The 25,578-nt window shown below is 39.2% G+C and overlaps 2 protein-coding genes across 11 annotated transcripts in view; one reads left to right on the forward strand and one right to left on the reverse strand.

Annotated features, from left to right (window-relative positions):
• The window catches only part of ORC3 (origin recognition complex subunit 3), a 60,991-nt gene extending 47,897 nt beyond the window's left edge, over positions 1 to 13,094 (reverse strand). For 2 of the 8 annotated variants that reach the window (XM_027090833.1, XM_027090823.1), the window contains exons 1-6: positions 12,969 to 13,094; positions 10,030 to 10,084; positions 5,923 to 6,020; positions 4,274 to 4,418; positions 1,560 to 1,664; positions 433 to 584 (exon numbers count right to left, since the gene is read on the reverse strand). In XM_027090833.1, coding sequence (XP_026946634.1) covers positions 433 to 584; positions 1,560 to 1,664; positions 4,274 to 4,418; positions 5,923 to 6,020; positions 10,030 to 10,084; positions 12,969 to 12,992 — 579 coding nt within the window. In that variant the 5' untranslated portion in view covers positions 12,993 to 13,094. Of the gene's footprint in view, positions 1 to 432; positions 585 to 1,559; positions 1,665 to 4,273; positions 4,419 to 5,922; positions 6,021 to 6,821; positions 7,049 to 10,029; positions 10,085 to 10,497; positions 10,559 to 12,968 lie in introns of those variants that run through there. The other 6 variants (XM_027090855.1, XM_027090844.1, XM_027090882.1 and 3 more) reach the window with 6 other exon arrangements.
• Positions 13,095 to 13,165: 71 nt separating this feature from the next.
• RARS2 (arginyl-tRNA synthetase 2, mitochondrial) overlaps positions 13,166 to 25,578 on the forward strand; it is an 81,190-nt gene continuing 68,777 nt past the window's right edge. For all 3 annotated transcript variants that reach the window (XM_027090914.1, XM_027090918.1, XM_027090927.1), the window contains exon 1: positions 13,166 to 13,241. In XM_027090914.1, the coding sequence (XP_026946715.1) occupies positions 13,206 to 13,241 (36 nt within the window). In that variant the 5' untranslated portion in view covers positions 13,166 to 13,205. The remainder of the gene's footprint in view (positions 13,242 to 25,578) is intronic.

Here is a 25,578-nt window from a genome sequence, read left to right on the forward strand (position 1 = left end):
TGTGTGTGTGTGTGTATGACAATTCCTCATCAAACTAAGTCGACAGTGGGTACTGAAAGCATGGTTCTACTGCACCAAAGTAAATACTGAACCTAAGAGATAATATGTTAAAGATAAAGACATTAAAGATAGAGATAGAATCTCCAGCAGAACAAATTCCTGATGCTGTTTTGTCATTAGATGACATTCTCCCACAAATAAAATGGCCTCGTAAGACCCTAAACACCTCCCAGGAATTAGGCTACATACTGATAAAAGAAAATTTCTAAATTCTAGTAGCCTTAGGAAAAATAAGTAGCTTCTATTAAATTAACAGCAAGTGCCACATAAACGTATCCTTATTAGAACAAAACAGTACTATGTTTACTATAATTCCAGACCTCTTCAATCATATGCCAATTTCCTGGCAAAAAATTGTCAGTTTACATTTACCTGTGTGACACTCATATACCAAGTGGAAAGAGAATCCATTGAATAATGTATCTTTTTCTGGGTGACCTGAACACTTTCTTTCTCTTTGGATTGCACATCTACATTGCAGTCCATCAACTGTGAGGCCAGCTTTTGCAAAAAATGTTTCATATCTGCAGAACATAAAACACAAGAAAGCATATCCCATTAAAACACATCTAAAACACCTGAAACTTCTTGATCAGTATATTACACTATTTGGGTAGAATGTGTTTTTCTACACTTAACCTAATGTAACATTTAACATATTAACTATTGAGGTTCATTAGTATCCTCTCCCTAATATTTTAATTTCATTCATTCAGACTAACACTAGGCCAAAGTTTATGTTTATTGTCTGTAATAAAAGTGTTACCTAAACAAATGTGCAAACATGAAAACTATAAATTATATTAGGAATAATATGTATTTAAATTACACTGGACAGCAAAAGGTTTTTAAGACCCCTAAGACGACATCGACAGTGTTATTTACATAAGCTATTTTACTGATTACAACTCTTCCTTACAGTCATTTTTAAAGATGCCCTAAGGGCTTTTACTTAATTCCAAACAGTTTATGAATATGAACATAAATATAAGCACTTAAAGCCCTTGTATCAGCCCAAATCTAAGCACATTTTACTCTATTAGTGTCCACATCCTTTATGATTTAATGGCTCCAGATACCCAAGATTAGCTCTGGCAATGGACTGCTTTTTACCACGGTGGCCTTTCAAAGTGGGATAATAAGATGATTTGAGGCTGTATATATGAGCCTATGTATGTAGTCTCTTCTCTGTTGGGCTAAATAAGAGATCCTCAGCTTATTAAACTTATTAAAATTTTACTGGGTTCAGAAAACATCTTGTGAGTGCCTGGACTATTACTGGAGGTGAAGCTGATTGGTAGGGGTGGGGCCAGAATAAACTAAAGCGGCAGAATCCTACAATAGTCAAGATTACGCCAGAGGCACTAAACCTCATCCTGCCAAAAATGTAGTGCCATGCTCCTCCCGCAAATAAAAAAGGATAAAGAAAGCTAGAGAGATGGACGGACGGAAGAGATATGTAACATCTCATCAAGGTTGTTATAGCATTTATACTTCACCTGGGCAATCTTTAGCTTGCAATGAAACTACATATGGAGTAACATTATTCTGAAGGACTTCTGTTAGACTTCTGAATGTTAAATCATGATCTGTTACATTCACACCTATGGGATAATAAATCAATATTACACCATCATTTTTATCATTAATAATTTAACAACAAGAAAAGCCATTTAACATGTCATAAGTTAAAATATTTTAAAAACATGATTAATAATAGAAACTAAGAAAACATACTGCATAAATGAAGAGTTCTCCATTAAAAAGATACATATAGAGGCACACACTATACTTATCAGGAAAGGTATTCAGCACGACTTTTTAAAAAAAATCTACTGGGGATGTGTAGTTGCCCCTTGAAAACATTTTAAAAGCAATTTCAAATTCATAAAGAGCTCTTTAAAATAATCATTCAAAAACAAGGGCCTTACTGTGACCCTGACTTAACAACTGAGAAGAATCCAATCATTAATAGCAATTCTATTAATGATCTTAGTAGTAAATACAAAAGGTAAGTGTATACTAGGGGAAGAGTCTAAAAACAAATTAAAACTTCAAGTCCTTTAAGTATTTACTGAATCCCTGGTTCTCATTTCCACAAATCAGTTTTAGTGCTCTGCATGCAGGTATCAGAGTTGAGTGGAAATTTCCCCACTACTTTGGAAAAAATTCTATTCACTGATACCTTCCCTAATGTCACAATCTGTGACTTCTAGAAAGTGCTTTGGTGCTTAGAAAGTGCTTTAGTGCCAGCAGCAGACATCTTGAAACTGCTTGAGACTTGCTACTATAAAACTTCAACTGCTTGGAATATCGTATTTTAATGCATATATGTGGAACCTAGAAAAATGGTACAGATGAACCGGTTTGCAGGGCAGAAATAAGAGACACAGATGCAGAGAACAAATGTATGGCACAAAGGGGGGAAAGTGGAGGGGAGGGGGTGGTGGTGGGATGAACTGGGAGATTGGGATTGACATGTATACACTAATATGTATAAAATGGATAACTAATAAGAACCTGCTGTATAAAAAAATAAAATAAAATTCAAAAATTGAACAACAACAACAAAAACTTCAAGTGCTTGGAAGGAAAAGAAAAGGTTCAGAATCTTCCAGACCACCAGTAAGCAAATTTTTTTTCTAGGAGACAAATAAAAATGCAGGCCGGCTATTTTAAAATGGACATATATACGTTTTTGAAAACAGAAAATGTATAACTGTGTAACTGTATAAGTATTCTTTGAGTACAGATATCAAAATGATATTTAGCACGCATTATGGTCTAGGAATGTGATACTGCATCACTGAACAAATTTGGGAGTTTAATTAAAATATTGGCTTCTCTTGTCTTTCACTGACAGACTTTATTAGCTATTTAACACTATGTTCCTTAAAACAATGGATTTGCCTATTGAAAATAAGATAATCAACAATGTCTTCAACTGGAAAAATGTTCTCCTCAGACCACTGACTTTGAAACTTATGATTTCCATTAGCTTCTTTTCTCCTTATGACAGCAGGCAGAGAAGGGATTTAAACAGTTATCTCACAACAATCTATCAGGCCCTCCCTCTTGACTGTGTTTCCCCACTCTACTTCCAATTGCTGTAACCTGGCGGGAGAGAAACAAAGCACCCAACAGTACAAGCCAGCCATCACTGGGCCTCAGTTTCTCATCCATAAATGGAAGGGGTTTGAAATTAAGTGGCAGGCTGCACTGAAAAGCTGGTCCACAGCATTATAAAAATCATTCCCTGGAGTCTTGTTACTCAGAGGGATCCTGGGATTGGCAATATGGGCATTACCTGGAAGCCTGTTAGAAATGCAGTTTCCAGCCCCACCCTAGACCTATTAACGAAAATCTCTATTTACTAAGATCCCCTGGAGGTTATCTGTAGGTATCATTAAGGTTTGAGAAGTATTGCCCTGAATATCAGGAATAAGATTTAGGTATTGAACAGTATTAGAGGCAGTATTAAACAACAGAATTAATTTCTTATCTCAGAGCTCACTAGTATAAAAACCTTGAATAAACAACAAATTGGAAATACAATGAAGAGTATGTTTGGAATCCAAATAAATCCAACTTTCCTTTCAGAAGAAATGAAGAAAATTTGCTAATATTCCAAAGAAATTTTTTCCATTATCATGCAATTCAAATGTTTGGTTAAAATGGGATATTAATGATGGATACTTAAGTATGTAAAAAGTTTACAATCTACAATCTGAAAGCAACTTATATATAGTTCATCCAAACCCCCTTCACCCCATTAATATTAATACAACATTACAAAACAATCCAAGATTGAAAAAATAAGCACAGGGAAATAAAATTAAGGTCACAGAGTAATTTCATTGAAGATATGATAAAGTATAAAAATTGTATCTATCAACATACTGGTAGTTTCTTTATTACTGAATTCAAATCTCAGATTCAAATAACTAAGGAAGAAAGAGTAACACAAATATATTTCCCCTTCATTTTTCTGACAAAAAGGTGAGGAGGGTACTAACTAACCCTAAATCAATTTCTTTTAATTTACAGATGTATGGTCAGTATAAGGAACTTTTATTGGTTTTGGAAGTATGCAAACTTTAATTGGTTTAATTCTGTAAACGAAAAAGACAAAACAAGTTTATCAGAACAGGTGATTCCCACTATTCTCAACAACAAAACCACTATTACAAAAAACAAACACACACATATGTACCTAGAACAAGAGCAGCAGTTGGAATTTCTCTGAATTTTATTTGACAGCCCCAGTCTCTTGAATTCTTCTGGAACCCAGAATGAGACTTCTGAAGAAATTCAATTAGACTGTCAAACAGGTTTTTATTTAATTCCTCTTGTAGTCGCTACAAAAAAACCCACAAAACTTTATGAATTATTTTTAGCAGTAATCTGATACATCTTTCCAAGTTTGGGAAAGGAAACTGTCATGATTTCAATTCCAAAGATCACATGTAAAATAATTATAAGATAGATGAAATTAAAAATTGTTTTTCCATAAATCTCCAGTGAGCAGTGCTTTGAATTCCCTCCTTAAAGAATCTCATTTATTCATTCAACAAACATTTACTAACCACCTTACAAATGAAAGAGTCTCTTCCCTAAAGAAAGTGAAAAAAATGAGCTAGAACACTTACAATTAAATTGAAATACATTGCATAGAGTGCTATGATAATATAGGAACAAAGAGTAGGATCATCCACCTTAAGCTGATCAGGTGATATATTTGAGCCAAAGAATTAGAGCAAGTGATGCAGGAGGTGATGGTGGACGAAAGAAAGTTAAGAAGGAATGGGGAGTGGAGAAGGCAATCAAGGAAGAAAGCACAAAACATCTGGGGAACCACAGATATAGCTAAGAATAAGAACATGAGAAGTGGCCAGGAACAAGGCTGGACAAATACTCAAGGGACTGTACCAAGGAAATATATATTTGATGTTAAACGGTTTAGATTTTGTACTGTGGGGAGAACCATTAAAGGGATTTGGAGGAGAGGCATGATTAAATCAACGTTAAGAAGGGTTCACCTGGCAGTACTATGAAGGCCAGATTGGAGGGGACTGGAGGGGCTGTACTGGTAGTGGGGCTGGAAAACCCCTGCAGCCTGGATCTGCCTGATGGGATTTGGCCAATGGTGGCATAGGGACTAATGACAGACCAGAAGGGTGTGACATCAGAGGCAGGGACATCAGTTAAGAGGAGACTATGACAATCTATTATGACCATTTAGGTTTCCTAAACTAGAAATCACAAACCCAAATTACTTCAAGCGTTCTAAGGAATACATGAAGGGGCAAAGCCGCCAGGTGTAAAGCAGTAGAGAGTGGTGGGAAGCAGTAACAAACTGGAAAGTGCATAACCCTCCAAAGGCATTAAAAAACAGGAAACACAATCCTGTGTTGGTCGAACAAAACAAGTTCCCTCAAAATGTTGGCCCTACATCTACAAATCTGCTACAGCGGAGAAACTTTTCAGGGCTGAAATATAAAGAACATGGTAACTGAATATGAGGATGAGGGAATGAAGTGGTTTACAAATAGCTTGATTTCTTACTTGTGTAACTGAATGGATAATTAAAGGAGTGCCACCATGTGAAAGCTGTGAGGACATGTAAAGGGCCTGTGCGTTAGCAGCGATAATTATAAACATATGTTCCAATACCTGAAGCTATGCTTAATAATTGAAACATAAGGGTTTTTATTTTTTTTTAGGATATACAGATTACGCTTAACCAAGATTACATATATTTCATCAACACTCTTATAAACTGGTAGAAAGGAAAATGGGAAGGAACAAATGTGAGATTTATGATATTAAGGAAATGTTAAGTTATTAAAAAAAAGTATTCACCTCAGTTTCAGATTTCATCTGCTGCCATATCAACTGGTAAGTTTCAAAGCGAAGCTTACTGTCCTCAGACTCATTTTTCCCTTTATTAAAATAGTCCTCTAAAAACACAGAAGGAAATAAGTCAGTTTCTTTTTTACATAATAATAGAAAATCTCTGTGCAAAGTAAGTGATGGGTTGAATTTTTTTTTACAAGTATCAAAAATATATATATTTGGGGATAGGTAACATTCAATATCCTTTATATTTAATTTTATTTATATATCTTATATTTTTACTATTAATGGTATTTGTAAGTTTAAAAATCTTTTTAATTTTTTGACTGTATTTCTATCATTTACTTTTGAACTTCTTAATGGTTTTGGTTTGAGGTATATACATTTAATATTAATGTATTTTCATTATCTGCTCTTATGCTAAGGCTCTGTATACTTTGCTTCACATATTTGCTTTGAACTCTCCTTTATTAAATGATTCTTATTACTACTATTCTTATTCTTTGCTTAGCTGAAATAGTTTAGTGCAGCCTTTTATTTAGTCTGTATTTTATATCCTTCTTGAATGGCTTCCTCTAAATGATTAGCCATTTATCAACACACTATTTATTGCAATGGTTTTCAAACTTTAAACCATGATCCATATTAAGGAACACATTTTACATCATAATCCAATACACGTGAATCTAAGAAAAACAAAAACAGAAGTCCCATAAAACAATACTTCTCGTTATCATGTGACAGCAAATGCTTTCTCTTCTGTTTTTTAAAACTATCAAGATCCACTAAACTGATTTCATGACGCACACTTGGGTTATAACTTTCAGTTTGAAAGAGATGCACTTATTGGATAATCCGTCCTTTCTCCCACCCATGTCAGATGCCCTTATTGTCTGAATACTTACATATGCACTTGAAACTGTTTTTGAACTTCTTTTGTTCTACTGAATCCAGTTCTACTCCCATGGCAGTCCTGAACTCCTGTAACCGTTAGAGCTTTGTAGTGCATCCTAACATCAAACAGATCCAGAGCTTCCTCCCAGAGCCACCAAACATTATTCTCTTTCAAAAAAATTTAAGGGCTTCCCTGATGGCCCAGTGGTTAAGAATCCACCTGCCAATGCAGGGGACACAGGTTCAAGCCCTGGTCCGGGAAGATCCCACATGCTGCGGAGCAACTAAGCCCATGCGCCACAGCTGAGCCTGCACGCCACAACCGCTGAGCCCGCATGCCACAACTACTGAAGCCTGCGCACCTAGAGCCCGTGCTCTACAACAAGAGAAGCCACCACAATGAGAAGCCCGCGCACCACAACAAAGAGTAGCCCCTGCTCGCTGCAACTAGAGAAAGCCCATGTGCAACAGCGAAGACCCAACACAGACCTAAATAAATAAATAAATAAAATAATTTTTAAAAATTTAAGACATTCTCCCAAATTAAATTTGTCATTTCTCAAAATTATTACCCTGGTGTTTGACTGGATAAAATAAAATCTGTAGATTGATTTGGGGAAAATGACATTTTTAAATACGTTTCAAAAAAGTCACATCCCAAAACACTACAGGTCTCTTTTTTTATAATCAAATAGTTTACATGCCTTATAGTTTTCTACTTTCCTTCATATTTCTTGTTGTTTACTGCTAGGTATTTTATTGCAACAGCTAGAACTTTCATGGTATTAAATAATAATTGTGAAAGTACACATTTTTTTTTAACAAAAAGTTAAAAATTAACAATTTTTTCCTGATTTCACTGAGATGCTGCTAGTATCCTCCCAACAAGTTTTAATGTTAACTGATAGTTTGGAACAGAAATTCTCTTCCATGTTAAGGAACTTTCCTTCTAATTGTCATTGACTCACAAATCTTAATAAATTATAACTGAAATTCAGTACAAAGAGTTCTAAGCAAAAACTTGCCTTGAATTATGAGAAACACTATTAGGTAGTGGTTAGACCTTAGGCTCTGGGATCAGACAGCTTGGTTTCAAATCCCAGCTCTGCCACTTGCTAGCGCTATCACTGAGAAAGTTCTTTCTACATCTAAATATCCTGATATACTTTAATGGAGATAATAATAATACTTTCTTCATAGTTTAACACATAAAGTGCTTAAAATATTCTGGCACATTAAAAACACTCAATAAATGTTAGTGCTTTTATTAGTTATAATGACATTGCTCATGATATCAGATGTCATTTCATGCTATGTATCCTTCATGGATAACAGGGGAACAAGTCTTGAATTCTTCTCTGAAAATGAACTATTTCTAGTTAAGTTTAGCAATCTCCAACATTAAAGAAATATGTTGATAAGTCAATCACTTAAAAACAAAATAATTTATAATGTAGCTCTTCTTCGTTCACTATTTCCAAGTCCATCACTGTCACTTTTTATTTGGGGAGGTGAGGAGGGCAAGGAATATAGAAAGCTTCAGGTTTTTTTGAGACTAAATCTGAGTGTAAAGTTCAACACCACTGTTTATTCTCCTGTTAATGAGAAACGGCATCCTTATTTTAAATCATAGTTTCTACCCTCTATTGCCCTCAATATGGACCATTATTTTATTATTTGCTCCCTGAGCACAGGTACTTTACCTAGCTGGTCCCAAATTGAAGGATTAACACCTTAAAGGTCTACATCATGAGATGATTTAGAAAAATCCAATTCTATATATTGGAGCTGTTTATCTCCTTAGTCAAACAATAGTATAGTCCAGTTTTTCTTTTTTAATTCAAAATTAAAAATGAGTGTGAATGAATATGCTTAATTGCACATCATAATTTTTCCATCCGAATTAATCTTCACAGTGCTGAACAGTGAGTGTAAATACTCAACATGCCTGAGAGGAGCTTTTAAAAAATACCAACACCTGGGTCCCATTCCCAAAGATACTGATTCAGTTGGTCTGGGCTGCGGTTTGGGCATTGGTGTTTTTAAGAAACTCTCCAAGTTGAAATCGGAATAAGGTCGATGGATTATCCCACTGTCAGTATGCTAGTTGTGATACTGTACTATAGTCATGCAATACATTATCACTGGGGATAATTGGGTGACGGTTCAAGGGTACTCTCTACACTCTACACTCTTTCTTACAACTGCATGTGAATCTACAATTATACCAAAAAAAAAAAATCAGTTTTTGTTTAAAAGTTCCCCAAGTGATTCTAATCTGCAGGCCCCATTGAGAAACAGTACAATAAACATTTTCTGACTGATAATAACATCTTGATTTGTTTGAAGTAGTCAAGTCTTCTTGATCACTAAACAGACATCTGGAGATAAGTAAAGAACGTGAAGACAATATTTTTTTTTAATAATTTAATTTTACTGCAGTATAACTTACAAATAATAAAATATGCCCATTTTAAAAGTTTGATATGTCCTAACAAAGGTATACACTCACATAACCATCCTCTGTCTACAGAACATTCCCATCACTCCAAAAGTCCCTCTTGGGACTTCCTTGGTGGTCCACTGGTAAAGAATCTGCCTTCCAATGCAGGGGACACGGGTTCAATCCCTGGTCGAGGAACTAAGATTCTCACGTGCCACGGAGCAACTAAGCCCGCACGCCACAACTACTGAGCCTGCACGCCTCAACGAGAGAGCCCGCATGCCACAAACTACAGAGCTCACGCACTCTGGAGCCCGCACGCCACAACTAGAGAGAGAAAACCCACACGACACGACTAGAGAGAAGTCTGTGTGCCACAACGAAGAATTCGCACCACAACAAAAGATCCCACATGCCTCAACTAAGACCAAACGCAGCCAAAAAAACAAAAGGTCCCTCTGCCCTTCTGCAGTCAATACTCCCTACCTCATCCCAAGAAATCACTGAGATTTTTAAGACAATCTTTTTTAAAGAATGGTGACATACCTTTTGAAGGAAATTTTGAATTGCCTTTTGATGGTACATTTGGATTCCCTTTTAGATTAGAGCCCCGGGAGTGCCCCTTATCGCTTTGTCCTACGCCTTGGAACATTACTGCTATATCAACATGGTGAGTAAAGCAAGCTTAGACAGGAGAATTACTAATTCAATAAGAGTTAGGTTAGTTCAAGACTTGGGGGAGGAAAACTAACAAATCTGATATTAAGACATCTTACCTATTGGCACAGAGATCTTTCTCTTCTTGAAGTCTGGCTTAAACACAAAGCAACCCTATAAAAAAGAGAGAAAAAAAGCATAAAGTCAAAGCAGCCAAGAAGCAGACACATCTGATTAACCTAGTATTTTATGGATAAGCAGATTTTTTTCTTTTTAAGGCGTTTATTTATTTATTTTTTGGGGGGAACGCAGGCCTCTCACTGTTGTGGCCTCCCCCATTGCGAAGCACAGCCTCCGGATGCGCAGCCTCAGCGGCCATGGCTCACGGGCCTAGCCGCTCCGCGGCATGTGGGATCTTCCCAGATCGGGGCACGAACCCATGTTCCTGGGTTCCCTACATCGGCAGGCGGACTCTCAACCACTGCGCCACCAGGGAAGCCCCAAGGCGTTTCTTTAAAGTGCTAAGAAATCATCTTTCTTCAATCTGAATTACAGAAGGAAAATTCTTAAACAGTAAGGGGACTAACCACTTCTTTCTCCTCCTTCCCATGGGAAGCTCATCTTTGATTTTGCTCTTTGGGACCTAATCTAAGAGACAAAGAAAATATAAGCTGATGAAATTTAAACCCAGAAAGGTTCCATTTTTCATTTTTATAAAACCTAGTGAAGGAAGAACATTAGTACTATACATTATTAAATGAAAATCAAGATGATTAAAAATACTGATGCCCTCTCACCTCAAAAGAAGTATTTATTATTGAATTAAATTCCAAGTATCTAGGACCTTGACAGGACACAGACAGTTTTGGCTATTGATTCACCTTACACACCTTTCTTCATCAGATAAATTCTTATTCATTTGTCCATTAAAGTTCAACTCAAACTCACCTGCTTTGGGAAACCTTCTCCAATTCTCTAGTCAGAAGTATTCTTTCCCCTAATATCTCACAGTACTTGAATATCTTTATTTCGCTTTAAGTCACCCTTACTATGTATGATAGTTAATTATGGAGTTGTCTCCCCAAGTAGTTTTTTTATATATATATATATTTTATCATCTTTTTTTTGTGTGTGTGGTACATGTTGCCCGACCAGGGATCGAACCTGTGCCCCCTGCAGTGGAAGCGTGGAGTCTTAACCACTGAACCGCCAGGGAAGTGCCTCCCCAAGTAGCTTGTGAGCACCTTCAGAGTACAGACTGCATTTAATTCATAATTGTTTCCCCAATGTTTAGGATAGTGTTAACACATACGTTAGGCAATCAGTATACATAATGGACGAATGCTTGCCAAATAATTTTTCTGGTAATTTCCTAGCTACATTTAGTCTCATGTTATTATCTGACTAGTGATACACAGGCCGTAAGCTGCTGGTCCCACATTTGTTCTACCAATTCTAAAGCCGTACATCATGGACAGCTTCTTAGAAAATGGAAATGGAAAAAGAATCTGCCTATGGAAAATGAAAGAATGAAAGAAATATAGCTAGAAAAAGTCATCTCAGGATAGACCTAAAGACTGCTGTACAAATATAAACTGGCCATTGGATTACAGGGTCCAAAATAAGAATTGTGCCTTACATTCTTATATCTGCAACTAACGAAACTATTTAAAACACACAAATTTTTTTAGAAAAATCATTTGGTGCTATGACAAGCTTGTCACTGCCTCCTTTCTATAGCCACCTGTAATTCAGGAGCAAGAAAAGGAGCTATGAAGGAGTGAGACATGAAGAGTGCTGGGAATGGATCCCGATGTATGGCAACAGGAGTAATATCGTTATCCACTTTTCACTACTGATCAAGTGATGGTGTTGGAGATGGAAGAAATTAGGAGGAGAACCAACAGCCAAAAAATATGACAAGGAAAGTTTAGATAGGGGAAAAAAAAGGAAGCTGACAGTTCCATGAACCAATGAAATAATCCTTAAAGATTCTTATTTATGTAAGGTCTCCATCATCATCTCAATACAAGCATTTCTCTTGTCATAAATGTTTTCCTGAAAAAAACAAAAACAAAAAAAACAAACCTCTCACAATTCTGCAAGATACACAAAAATAAGAAAGGCTTATGCAAAAAAAGGATTAGGGGACAGACCACTGAAAACCTATGGAACTTTATAACCAGGACAAAACAAAAACAGTACCATCCCTCATAAAAAATACTAGCAGTTATGCGGAGCGGCTGGGCCCGTGAGCCATGGCCACTGAGCCTGTGCTCCGCAACAGGAGAGGCCACAGCGAGGGGCCCGCGTACCGCAAAAAAAAAAAAAAAAAAAATTACTAGCAGTTAAGCTCTTCTGGCATTTGCACCTAACATCACAGTCGGTCAGTCTTCAGTACGCTTAAATCCTATGGCTCGTAGTTCCTCCAGGATATGTAGTCTTGGAAGGCACTGAGTCTCATCATTTTATTTTAATGTAATTTTAATCAAAATTAAAAATTAAATCTATGGTAGAGCCTTCTTCATTAATTTACTGTTTCAACACAGGGACAAATGTCTTTGCAACTTATCTGCATTCTCAGCTTTATCAGATAGCTAAACTTTCAGGGGTTTCCGGCCGTACTCCTAATATTACTAAAGGTCTTACTTTACTTGGTAACAGCACTGTCTAATAGAATTTTCGGTAATGATGGAAATATCTGTGTTTATTTTGTTTACCACTTGTATCTCGGTACCTAACAGAGCCTTTGGCTCACAATAAATATACGTGAAAAGGAAAAAGGAGGGGAGACTGGGACACATCCTCGGGGCATCCGACCTCCACAAACCAGAACTTAAAATTCCTCCGAGGCAGAAAGAACACTAAGGCAGATCGCCGTTTTCGCTCCCCAAGCAAAGCTGGCCTCCACTGGACGTGGAGCAAAGACGCCTCAGCTAGGACCGCCATCCCCTCCCCTCGAGCCGGTACAACGAGGTCTACGTAACCTCCGCTTCATCCCTTCTTCATAAGGGAATGAGGCATCTGTGGAGTCCCAGTGGGCGCCCGCCCCACATACCTTGGACACCGAAGAGGTGGTCATGGTCCTCGACACCTGCGAAATTCCAGACGCACCCGGGATTTCCCGCGCTCCCTCGCGGCAGCGGGGCAGAGGTTAGTGGTGGGCCACGCGGCTCCTTGATTGGCTGGCAGCACCTTCCGGGGCGGGCTTCCGGCGCTCGGAGGCGGGGCGTGAAGAGGAGGGCGGGGCGAAGCTCAACACCATCCAGCTGGGACCAGCTTCGTGGCGACAGAAATGGCGTGCGGCTTCCGCAGGTCTATCGCCTGTCAGGTACGGGCCCGGAAACTGGCATAAAGGGGGTCCCCGCGCCCCGAACTCCGCTACGGGCCAGTCCCCAGTCATCGGGAGGGCGGGTTCCGCGGATAACCTGTTTTTGTTTCTGCTGCCTCCTTCCCCCTTTTTGGAGCTGCTTGAGCCGCCGAGGCAAACCCAGTCGAGAGTCGAGCCTGCGGCCCAGATCAGTTTCTCAGAGTGAAAAGTAAACCTTGAGAGGCACATGTTGCTTCCCTCACGGCTTACCACTTGACAGCTCAGAGTGCTTTACCTGGGTGGCAAGTCAGTGGGCCATGATTAGACCCTTTAGAAATTAGTGCTCCATACGCTTAGTGAAGTTGATGATGGATCTGAATTTTCATTTGAAAGGATCTAGTTTAAAAACTGGTCATTTCTCTTCCAGTCATTTTCACTGCCTGTCCTAGCATTATTTTTGGTAACTCCAAAGATAACATGAGACCCTGTTTTTCTTGATTCTGAGGCATATTGTTAGCGGAAAACTGGGTTTGCCTCTTGGTGAGCATGGGGGCAAAAGACACAACCAAACCAAAGATCTGGAGAAGGAAGGATTTATTACTTGCAGCAAGTAAGGAGAAGGGGAGGGGGACGGGCGAGGGGGGATATTTCCCGAAGCAGTATCTTCCCAGATGGCAAAATTGAGGAAGTATTAAGCTCAAGGTATGTGCATATTCATGAAGGGGCTTGAGCAGAGGTGAATTCGATATAGAATTGGGGCAAAGGTTGAGAGTACAGGCTTTAGTAGAAGTCACCAGGGTCAGAAAAGATCAACTTCTCATTCCCTAGGTTCTGACCAGTCTGGTTTCTTAGCTAGTAGTTACCATCCTTCACCTGGGTTGGGGCCTTAATTCCAGTAGAAGAACTCTAAGATACAGTATATTGTTATGTGTATCCCCTGAGGGGGAACTAGGATTCCGCTTTTTCGATGCTCTGTTGTTTTTCCTTTGTTTCTGTATGCCCTCGCTTTTCTGATGAGTAACTGTTTGAATCTGCCCTTTGGAACTCGGGGAAGGTCTAGGGGGCTAAGCCTTTTTCCTACCAATGAGAAACAAGGAAACAGAAAGTCTTTTGTACCTGGGAGGGCCCCGCGGGGTCCTGCTCAGTTTCAATCCCACCTTTTCTTTGATACTCCTCAGTCTTGAGGGGAACAGGTGTTAGACAAGAAAGGGAATAACGTTTTGGATAGAGAGGTTAATCATAAACTTGGCAGAGGGACTCGGTTTTAGGGGGACTCGGTTTCAGTATTTGAACAACTCTGTAATGAGGATGGGAATAAAACACTGGAACATTAGATTTCATCAGAAATAATTTTTAAAACGCGTCGGCCAACTATGCAGTTTTTCAACAAAACTTTCTGTTGTAGTTTTGACAAACCCATTTCCTTTTAATGGACACATTAGTGGACATACTTTGTCTGGCATATAATATGTATTTCATTTAGTTCATTTTTACAGTATTTCTGGAAATCCCTCTGTCTTGACTTTATGCTTGGAGATGTACTGTTGCTGAAATATCGGCTTCCCTGTGCACCGACACCGAACAGAAATACGGAGACAGAGATTTTGGAGGAAGAGAGAGATGGCTTTATTTTTCTGCCAGGCAGAAGGGAAAACGCAGCAGGCTAGCGCCTCAAGAACTTTGTCCCCCTCTTCTTCGGGAATCGGAGAAGATTTTATATGTGGGGCTCGCAGCAGTCCGGGGTATAAGATAAGGATCAAAGTAGTCAAGGTCCTGCATTCTTCTTCTTCCTGCATTATTTCAAAATAGTCACAGCTGGCGTCAGGCAGCCCCATAATTGGGTCCATTTGTCTCTGGGTTATAGGCCTGTGACCTCTTTTCTGAAATGCAAATGCTACAAGGGTGATCTGCTACAAGGGAGTCCAGGATGTAATCACATAGTGTTGTTAAAGAGTAATAGGTTAGCTTTGTGAAGTACAAATCTACTTAACAGACACAAGAGATTAGTAACAGTTAAAAGAAAAAAAAAAAACTAGGAGTAATTAACTCTTTCAGGCCAGGTTATGTTTCTTCTCTAGCCTGTTCACTGTTCCCTTTATTTTCCTTGTTCTCAGGAGAGGGAAAACTTCATTTCTGTTTTTGCTGCAGCAGTACTGCCCTGTCCAGTGCCAGCTTCCCAAGTATCAACAATGGACCATTTGATAAGAAAAAGCTGGGTTCATGGCTTACTGGGCTAACGCAACAGAGCTTTGGTAGTGTCTCTCTCTGGGAAGGCATTTGAAGTATGGTTTAAGGCTGGTCTTTCAGTGGCAGAGGGTGAGAGGACAGGAAAGTGGAGGAGATGGCTTGATGAGGACTGGATACTGATCTTAACAGTTTTAAGATTGATGGGGGACTTCCCTGGCGGTCCAGTGGTTAGGGCTCACCACTTCCACTGCAGGGGGCATGGGTTCGATCCCTGGTCAGGGAACTGAGAATCCCACATGCCGCACGGTGCCAAAAAAAAAAAAAAAGATTGATGGAAAGAGCAAGGACTCTTAGGACATGAACTGTTGATGCTTTCTTTATATTGCAGAATTGATAGATTTTTCAGGAAGTTCCTATAGTGAACAATCTAGCTATTTGTCTGGGCAGGAGTCTCCCAGAAGAGTAAAATTATGCTAATTAAGACAAAGGAATAATAAAGTCATGTTAATGTGGACAGTAAACTATGTCCAGCGTAGGTAGTTTTAGACCTCAGTGTCCAAGCTTTGTGTGTGTGTGAGGTAGCTTCCATTCGAAGCCCTTAGGTCAAGATGGTGCCATGACCAGAAGCAATTTGTGTTTAGTTTTGCAAAGGCTATATTCTTCCTTGTAAAGAAAGCACGTCGGAGAAACAGGAATTCATATGTATTGAGTATATTTGTGCTAATTACTTCACGTTCACATTTAAGCCCTGGGACAAGCCTAAAACAGAAATATTAACCTTATGATACAGTTGAGCAAATTGAGATCTAGAGAGATTAAATAAGCTACCCACATCTCCTGGTCAATAAATTGAAGAGTTGGTTTATGAACAGAGATCTGTCTAACTTCAAAATCAGCTTCTTCTTATACACTATACTGTTTAGTTTGTGAAGGCAAGGAGCACGATCTGATCATTAAACAGAATGTAATAGAGTTGTCTGACAACATAAACCAAGTAAATGTATATTTCCCCAAACAAAAGGTCATCAAGAGATGATCTGGGACTTATCTGGTGGTACAGTGGTTAAGAATCCGCCTGCCAATGCGGGGGACACGGGTTCGAGCCCTGGTCCAGGAAGATCCCACATGCCACAAAGCAACTAGACCTGTGCACCACAACTGCTGAGCTTGCACTCTAGAGCCCGTGAGCCACAACTGCTGAGCCCACACGCCACAACTACTGAAGCCCACGCGCCTAGAGCCCGTGCCACAAGAGAAGCCACTGCAATGAGAAGCCTGTGCACAGCAACAAAGAGTAGCCTCTGCTCACCGCAACTAGAGAAAGCCCGTGCACAGCAACGAAGACCCAATTCAGCCCCCAAAATTAATTAATTAAAAAAAGAGATGATCTGAAACAAGGATAAAAATAAATAAAATAAAAATATGTGCAATACATACCTCTGTGAATGAGGGTCCTTACCCAGTTTAGGAGTGAAGGAATGTAATACACCAAAGGGTACATTCATTCAGCAAATTTTGATTAATGAATCTATAGTTTTTTTAATCTCCTTCACCTGTTTCTCTCCTCCCTCCAGCACTTCCCCACCAGCAACCAATTGTTCTCTGTAGCTATAACTGTTCCTGTTTGGTTATGGTTGTTCATTTGTATTTCCCTTTCTCTGTGTGACTTATATTACATAGCATAATATCCTCTAGATCCATCCATGTCGTTGCGAATGGTAAGACTCCTTTTCTTTTTTTTTTTTTATAGCTGAATAATAGTCCATGGTATACCTACACCACATCTTCTTTATCCATACATCTATTGATGGGCACTGACATTGCTTCCATACCTTGACTATAGTAAGTAATGCTATAATGAACACAGGCGTGCGTATATTTTTTGAATTAGTGTTTTTATTTTCTTTGGATATATACCTAGAAGTGGAATTCATAGATTGTATGGTAGTTCCATTTTTAACTTTTTGAGAAATCTCCAAACTATTTTACATAGTGGCTTCACCAATTTACATTCCCAACATTAGTGCACAAGGGTTCCCTTTTATCCATATCCTCACCAACACTTTTTATTTGTTGTCTTTTGATAATAGCCATTCTGACAGGTGTGAATTGATACCTCATTGTTTTGATCTGCATGTGCCTGATGATTAGTGATGTTGAGCATCTTTTCATGTGCCAGTTGGCCATCTGTATATCTTGGGAAAATGTTCAGGTCCTCTACCCACTTTTTAATTGGGTTGTTGGTTTTTTTGGGGGGTTTTGGGGTAGGTTGAGTTTTTTTCTGATGTTGAGTTTTATTAGTTTTTTGTATATTTTGGATGTTAACCCCTTGTCAGATGTATATTTACAAGTATCTTCTCCCATTCAGTAGGTGGGCTTTTTCATTTTGTTGGTAGTTTCCTTTGCTGTGCAAAAGTTTTTTAGTTTGACATAGGCTCATTTATTTATTTTTGCTCCTTTCAAATTACTGCTTCTGCCAGGTCTCAGAGTGTTTGAGATTTTGTGTGTGCCCTTTAAAAGCGGAGTCTGTTATAGCCCTCTGACTCTCCTGAAAGTAAGCCCCACTACCCTTCAAAGCCAAATGTTCTGAGACTTGTCTTCCTTGTGTAGGACCTCCAGGCTGGGGAGCCTGATGTGGGGCTCAGACCCCTGGCTCCTTTGGGAGAACCTCTGCTGTTGTAATTTTCCTCCCTTTTGTGGGTTGCCCATCTCGGGGTATGGGTCTTGACTATACTGTTCTCCACCCCTCCTACCCATCTAGTTGTGGTTCCTTCTTTATGTCTTTAATTGTAAGAAGACATTTTCTGCTAGTCTTTGGGTCTTTGTCATCAATAGTTACTCTGTAAATAGTTGTAATTTTGGTGTGCCCCTGGGAGGAGGTGAGTTCAGGGTCTTCCTACTCAGTCATCTTAGCCACTCCTACATTGGCTCACGGCCTCATTTTTCCATCTTCAAAACCAGCAAAGCTGGGATTTTTTTATGTTGCCATTTCTCTGGTTCTTTTTATGTTGATATTTCTCTGGTTCTTTGAGTCTAAAGTTTTCTAAGCACTGTCAGTCCTCAGGTTGAAAGTGAGTGGAATATGCCTTCTGCCCTGGCATGGCTCCAGGGTAACTTGAGAAACAGCTGTATAAACAGGTAATTTCCGTGCAGTCTGTAACCAGTGTGTTAGAAGCCTTTGTGAAGTGCTAAGGGAATATGGAGAAGACAGCTTCTTAGTGTCAGAGAAGGCTGTGTTGGGGCTCAGTCCTGAGGAGAGGATGTAGAGTGTAGAGTGAGTAGAGTGAGAGCTTGGTGGGGATACGGTATTTCAAGAAGAGCATGTGCATAGACGCTGACATGGTAGAGCATGGCATGTGCACAGAACCACAATATTTGGGTGTGACTGACTGTTTAGAGTATACCTCTGATGCTCACTTCAGCAAGTTCTACTGATTCTGTCTTCAGAGTAACACCTTGAATTCATTCACTCTTTTCCATCGCTGCTGTCCCTTCATTCCCACACCCCAAGCCAAGCTACCATTATCACCTACATCAGCTGCTTACACCAGCATTCTGATGGGTCTTTCTGTTTCCTTTCTTGCCCTCTCTCCAATCCATTCTCCTTAGAGCAACAAAAGTGACTTCTAGAATGTAAATCAAATCATATCACTTATCACATATCACAACTGGCACTTGTGTAGTTTAAAACTACACAAACTCACTGCCAGAACCTTAACGTCTTTCTTTCCAACCTCAATTCATGCCACTCTATCCCTTCTTTCTGTAGGATGGTAGCCACACTAATTTTCTGGTTTTCCAACATAGCAAGTTCTTAACATTGCCATTACATTCCCATTGCATAGATTATTCCCTGTGCCTAAAGGAAATGATTTTATACCATGACTTCCTATGCCAGATGGAAGTTTCACAAAACAATACTTTATAATGTGTGTGCCTTCTTTTCTATTCTGTGCTGCTTCATTTTTCCAAAAAATGCTGGTTGGGACTCACTGAATTTTTTCCCAACTGACAACCTATAGTTTGGAAACTATGTCCTCCAGTTATCCTCTATCTCAGTCCCTTGTTTGCTTCTGTCATAACACTTATAAGAGTTAACGATTATTTGGTCTTGTGTTACTTGTTTTGGTGTATATTTCCTCTATAAGCTTCACAAAGACAGAGAGCATATTTTATTCACTGTTATTTCCCCAGATCAGCGAAGTGCCTGAAACATAGCTGTTGGGATATAATATAAAGCTTGCAGCTTCACCAAATGAGTTCATAATTTTAAAGCTGTGAGATGACATGGTAGAAAGAATTCAAATTCCACATTCCCCTTCACGAATGTGACTGACTTACTCTTGGCAGCTTTTAATTAACCCATCAGCTATCAGATGATGGTATTGATTTCTCATTTACAGGATTATTGCAAAGATTAATGATGATGATGATAATGAAGAAGATAATAGTAACTATTTGTGGAATACCTTACTGGCACCATGCAGCGTTTTGCTGAACTTTACAGGGCTATTGATCAGGTTTAATGAGGTAATATTAACAGAAAGTGCTTAGTGTCGAGAACTGTGAGGGGTTTGTGATTTTACCCTACAAGTTAGTCAGCCATAGTTCATGGATGGTGGCAGAAAATATGAGAGCCCTGGGCGAAATAAAAGGCTTTTATTATTTTATTATTCCCAGCAAAAGTAGTAGCCAGAGTATCAACATTTTTTTGTGTGGGTTCCCCAAGCTCCTCTTCTTCCCACAGGGCACGGTGAAGAGGGTCAGATGATACCTGCACAGGCAGTGTGTGTGTTATATAGGAGAGGACCCTGAGACCTTTATAATGGCAGCAGGCATGTTCCCCTTTGTTCTGATGTGGGACGCTATTTCTGTCTCACAAAGCTGTTTGTTATATAAACCTCCTTGGAAAGATAGTCCAGAACAAAGAGCAGTTTGGGCTTTGCTTACAAGACACGCAGAAACTTAAGAGTCCCATAGAGATTTCTCTCCCAACCCTTAGCACAGTGCTATGCAGATAAGATGTGCAGTACTTGATATTATCATCTCACTTAATCATCTCAATCATCTTGTGCTCTTGGTAGCATTATCTCCATTTTATAGAGGAGGACCCTGAGACTCAAGAAGATGAAAAGAATAATCTAAAGTCACAGAGCTACAAAATTGTGTTCAGTGATTAACCAACCCAACTGTCTGACTCAAAATCGAAATTCTTTGGATTCTGTAGAATGACTTTTGTAAAATATTCAGCACTATTTCTGGCTCAGAAACATAATGACAGAGTGTAGATTTGTTTCCCTTTCTCACTTCCTTTTCATTTAGGTTTTGATGTTAAGTTTAGAATAAATTCAGCTGGTTGATTTTAATTCCTTTTAATTTTGAAGTATTTTCAAACTTAGAGAAAAGTCATGAGAGTAGTACAAAGGAACTCCATATACCCTTATCCAGATTCACCAATTAACATTTTACCACATTTGCTTCATCTTTCTCTCTATATCTGTATAATCTGTTTTCCTGTATCATTTGAGGATGGGTTTCATAAATCATGCTCCGTAACCTCCTAATGCCTAATTGTTTACTTCCTAAGAACAAGGCTTACCTTATATAACCACAATACAGCTACTAGATTCATATCACACTGATACAGTTTTTTTTGTCTTTTTTTTAACATCATTATTGGACTATAATTGCTTTATAGTGTTTTGTTAGTTGCTGCTGTATAACAAAGTGAATCAGCTATATGCATACATATATCCGTATATCCCCATATCCCCTCCATCTTGCGTCTCCCTCCCACCCTCCTTATCCCACCCCTCTAGGTGGTCGCAGAGCACCCAGCTGATCTCTCTGTGCTATGCAGTTGCTTCCCACTACCTATCTGTTTTTACATTTGGTAGTGTATATATGTCAGTACTACTCTCTCACTTCTTCCTAGCTTACCCTTCCCCCTCCCTCTGTCCTCAAGTCCATTCTCTACGTTTGTGTCTTTATTCCTGTCCTCCCCCTAGGTTCATCAGAACCTTTTTTTTTTTTTTAGATTCTATATATATGTGTTAGCATATGGTATTTGTTTTTCTCTTTCTGACTTACTTAACTCTGTATGACAGACTCTAGGTCCATCCACCTCACTACAAATAACTCAATTTCGTTTCTTTTTATGGCTGAGTAACATTCCATTGTATATATGTGCCACATCTTCTTTATTCATTCATCTGTCGATGGACACTTAGGTTGTTTCCATGTCCTGGCTATGGTAAATAAAGCTGCAATGAACATTGTGGTACATGACTCTTTTTGAATTATGGTTTTCTCAGTGTATATGCCCAGTAGTGGGATTGCTGGGTTGTATGGTAGTTCTATTTTTAGTTTTTTAAGGAACCTCCATACTGTTCTCCATAGTGGCTGTATCAATTTACATTCCCACCAACAGTGCAAGAGGGTTCCCTTTTCTCCACACCCTCTCCAGCATTTATTGTTTGTAGATTTTTTGAGGATGGCCATTCTGACTGGTGTGAGGTGATACCTCATTGTAGTTTTGATTTGCACTTCTCTAATGATTAGTGATGTTGAGCATCTTTTCATGTGTTTGTTGGCAATCTGTATACCTTCTTTGGAGAAATGTCTGTTTAGGTCTTCTGCCCATTTTTGTATTGGGTTGTTTGTTTTTTTGATATTGAGCTGCATGAGCTGCTTGTAAGTTTTGGAGATTAATCCTTTGTCAGTTGCTTCATTTGCAAATATTTTCTCCCATTCTGAGGGTTGTCTTTCTGTCTCGTTTATGGTTTCCTTTGCTGTGCAAAAGTTTTTAAGTTTCATTAGGTCCCATTTGTTTATTTTTGTTTTTATTTCCATTTCTCTAGGAGGTGGGTCAAAAAGGATCTTGCTGTGATTTATGTCATAGAGTGTTCTTCCTATGTTTTCCTCTAAGAATTTTATAGTGTCTGGCCTTACATTTAGGTCTTTAGTCCATTTGGAGTTTATTTTTGTGTATGGCGTTAGGGAATGTTCTAATTTCATTCTTTTACATGTACCTGTCCAGTTTTCCCAGCACCACTTATTGAAGACACTGTCTTTTCTCCATTGTATACTCTTGCCTCCTTTATCAAAGATAAGGTGACCATATGTGCGTGGGTTTATCTCTGGGCTTTCTATCCTGTTCCATTGATCTATATTTCTGTTTTTGTGCCAGTACCATACTGTCTTGATTACTGTAGCTTTGTAGTATAGTCTGAAGTCCAGGAGTCTGATTCCTCCAGCTCTGTTTTTCTTTCTCAAGATTGTTTGGCCATTCGGGGTCTTTTGTGTTTCCATACAAACTGTGCAATTTTTTGTTCTAGTTCTGTGAAAAATGCCATTGGTGGTTTGATAGGGATTGCCCTGAAACTGTAGATTGCTTTGGGTAGTCACACTGATTCACTTTTATCTAATTTACAATCCATTCTAGTTTTGTTGATGTTTTTCAACAGCCTTTTTTTCCAGTATAAGCTCACAAACTGCATTTCGTTGTTATGTAATTGTTAGATTTTTAAGGGCCTTAAGCTCCCCTCCTTATTAATTTATATCTACGTAACTTGATAGAGGAGATACACTGCTAACTGTGAATAGAGGATAGGCCTCCTTGACTGCTGAGGTGTTTTGTTGTCAGATCTCAGGTGTAACCTCAAGGAGCAGTTAAACTTGTCCAGTTGTTGTCATCCAGTCCTAAGCTGAAATATCTTCCCAACATAAGTATTTCAGTTTAGAACTGGTTACGTTGGGCAGATTACTCATCCACATTCAGATGAGCTACAGTAACTGACTGAATTATCTAGGTGTGTGCTTTGCTTCTAACCTATTCTCACAGGCCCACTAGCATTCAGTTCTGCTTCAGACCACAAGTTCTGTAAGAACCATGCTAAATTTCTTTCATTATAAATAATTGCGAATGACTTGCCCATCAAATCATTTGGGAAGCTCTTTTCTGAACCCCGAAGTTTCCGTTGATACCTCGTTTGCTGACTCCTTGAGTCTTTGAGCTAATTCAGACCTGAAGAATATTTCTTCAGATGTGGGAGTACTCGTGCATTGGCTCTTGGTGGCAAACATCCACAGCTGACCTGGTTATATTAGAGAGTCAGAACTGAGGAATAACCAGTGGTAATTGACAGTTTAAGTAATTTAAGATCTGGAAGAGTGATTGATAATCTTTCAAGAATTTTAAAACTCATTGCCTTGTAGACTGTTATAAAATACAGAACTAATTTTCATGAGATATCAGTTCTGCCACCTACATGTTTGGTTACTAAAGCATAAGGATCTCTTTTTCATCTGCAAAATTAGGGTTTTTATGTGGTTATTGGAGATTTTGATATTGAACCTGGCAAGCTTAGCTCCTAAATGAATTTAGAGCCTATCTAGAGCCAGACTGATAGGATATTTTTTGGCTTTGTGTTCAGTACCTGAGTACTAAGCGTAAGACTTATGTGTGCCTGTGTGCCAGGGGAAGAAATGGTTGAGAACTGCCCACAAGCTGATTAATTAATGGCTCGCTCATGCTGGGTACCCTAGAAGCCAAAGATTCTATTACATTAGAATCTTTGACTTCAGGTTGCCAAATCCAAGGCTTAGAATTGTACCTGGTACATTGTGAGCACTCAATACATATTAGTCATTATTATACATGAGAATCTCTGGTCTTAGGTTCCCAAACCAGATCTGGCATATGTATATTTTCACTTTTGATACTCCCTTTAAGAAGTGCTTCTGGGGCTTCCCTGGTGGCGCAGTGGTTGAGAGTCTGCCTGCCGATGCAGGGGACACGGGTTCGTGTCCCGGTCTGGGAAGATCCCACATGCCGTGGAGCCACTAGGCCCGTGAGCCATGGCCGCTGAGCCTGCGCGTCCGGAGCCTGTGCTCCACAACGGGAGAGGCCACAACAGTGAGAGGTCCGCGTACCGCAAAAAAAAAAAAGAAAGAAAAAAAAAGAAGTGCTTCTGCTTTCAACCTCAGATTTCCTCTTCATTCAGTTGGAAGTTATTTAGTTTATTTTTCAACCTCAGATTTCCTCTTCATTCAGTTGGAAGTTATTTAGTTTATTTCTCAAGGACTGTGATTAATGTTTTGGGGGTTTTTTTTATATAAATTGTATTTATTTATTTTTGACTGCGTTGCTGCATGCGGGCTTTCTCTAGTTGCAGCGAGCGGGGGCTACTCTTCCTTGCGGTGCGTGGGCTTCTCATTGCGGTGGCTTCTCTTGTTGTGGAGCCACGGGCTCTAGGCACGTGGGCTTCGTTAGTTGTAGCATGCAGATTCGGTAGTTGTGGCTTGTGGGCTCTAGAGCGCAGGCTCAGTAGTTGTGGTGCATGGGCTTAGTTGCTCCGCGGCATGTGGGATCGCCCCAGACCAGGGATTGAACTGTGTCCCCTGCATTGGCAGGCAGATTCTTAACCACTGTACCACCAGGGAAGTCCCCTGTTTTGTGGATTTTATTCCTCTGTTTTTAGCTCTAAAGTTTTGAACCTTAGTCTTCTTTTCTTATTTTACTTTCAACTGAGTAAACTTTTAGCATATTCTGTAAAAATTTTTTCTTTCACTAATCTGAGGCCTCAAGTAGATAGTTATCAATAGGCTCTTGTTTCACCTGTGGTGGCCCTAGATGAAGCCCAACGCCAGGAGAAACACCTTTAGCTAAAGGGGAAAAAAAGAAATCTGTAGCTAAGGAAACTCATAGGTCACATTTTCATCAGAGAAAACACTAAGTTCAATCTCAGAGACAAGTCCTATTATTTCCAGAATAGTTCTGAACCTGTGAGACTGTAGGTGAATTAAAAACCACGCTCTCTGACATTTGACAGTGGTTCCTTTTTCTTTGTTTCTTTGTGTGTGTGTGTGCGCCCACCCCATTTAAAAGATACTCCTCAAATTAATTAAGATCACTCACTAGTTTGGGCACTGATCGTTAAAGTGGAAGGCAGCTAGTGTCTCCCTCTGCAGTGCTTTTCAAGCTTTGTCTACTTGAGACTGGAATCACCTGAGAAGCATTGAAAAAAATACCTAAGTCCAGGCCCCTTGAGCTGGGGTGGGGTGGGGGCCTTGAAGTTCTCAACCTTATCAGGGGATTTTGGTGTTCATCCGGGCTTGATAACCACTAGCCAGGGATGACCAGGAAGCAGAAAGGTGTAGTTCAGTGGTC

This window comes from Aethalodelphis obliquidens, unplaced genomic scaffold (genome assembly GCF_003676395.1).
Source record: "Aethalodelphis obliquidens isolate GAN/ISIS:26980383/991018 unplaced genomic scaffold, ASM367639v1 scaffold3, whole genome shotgun sequence".
NCBI lineage: Eukaryota > Metazoa > Chordata > Mammalia > Artiodactyla > Delphinidae > Aethalodelphis > Aethalodelphis obliquidens.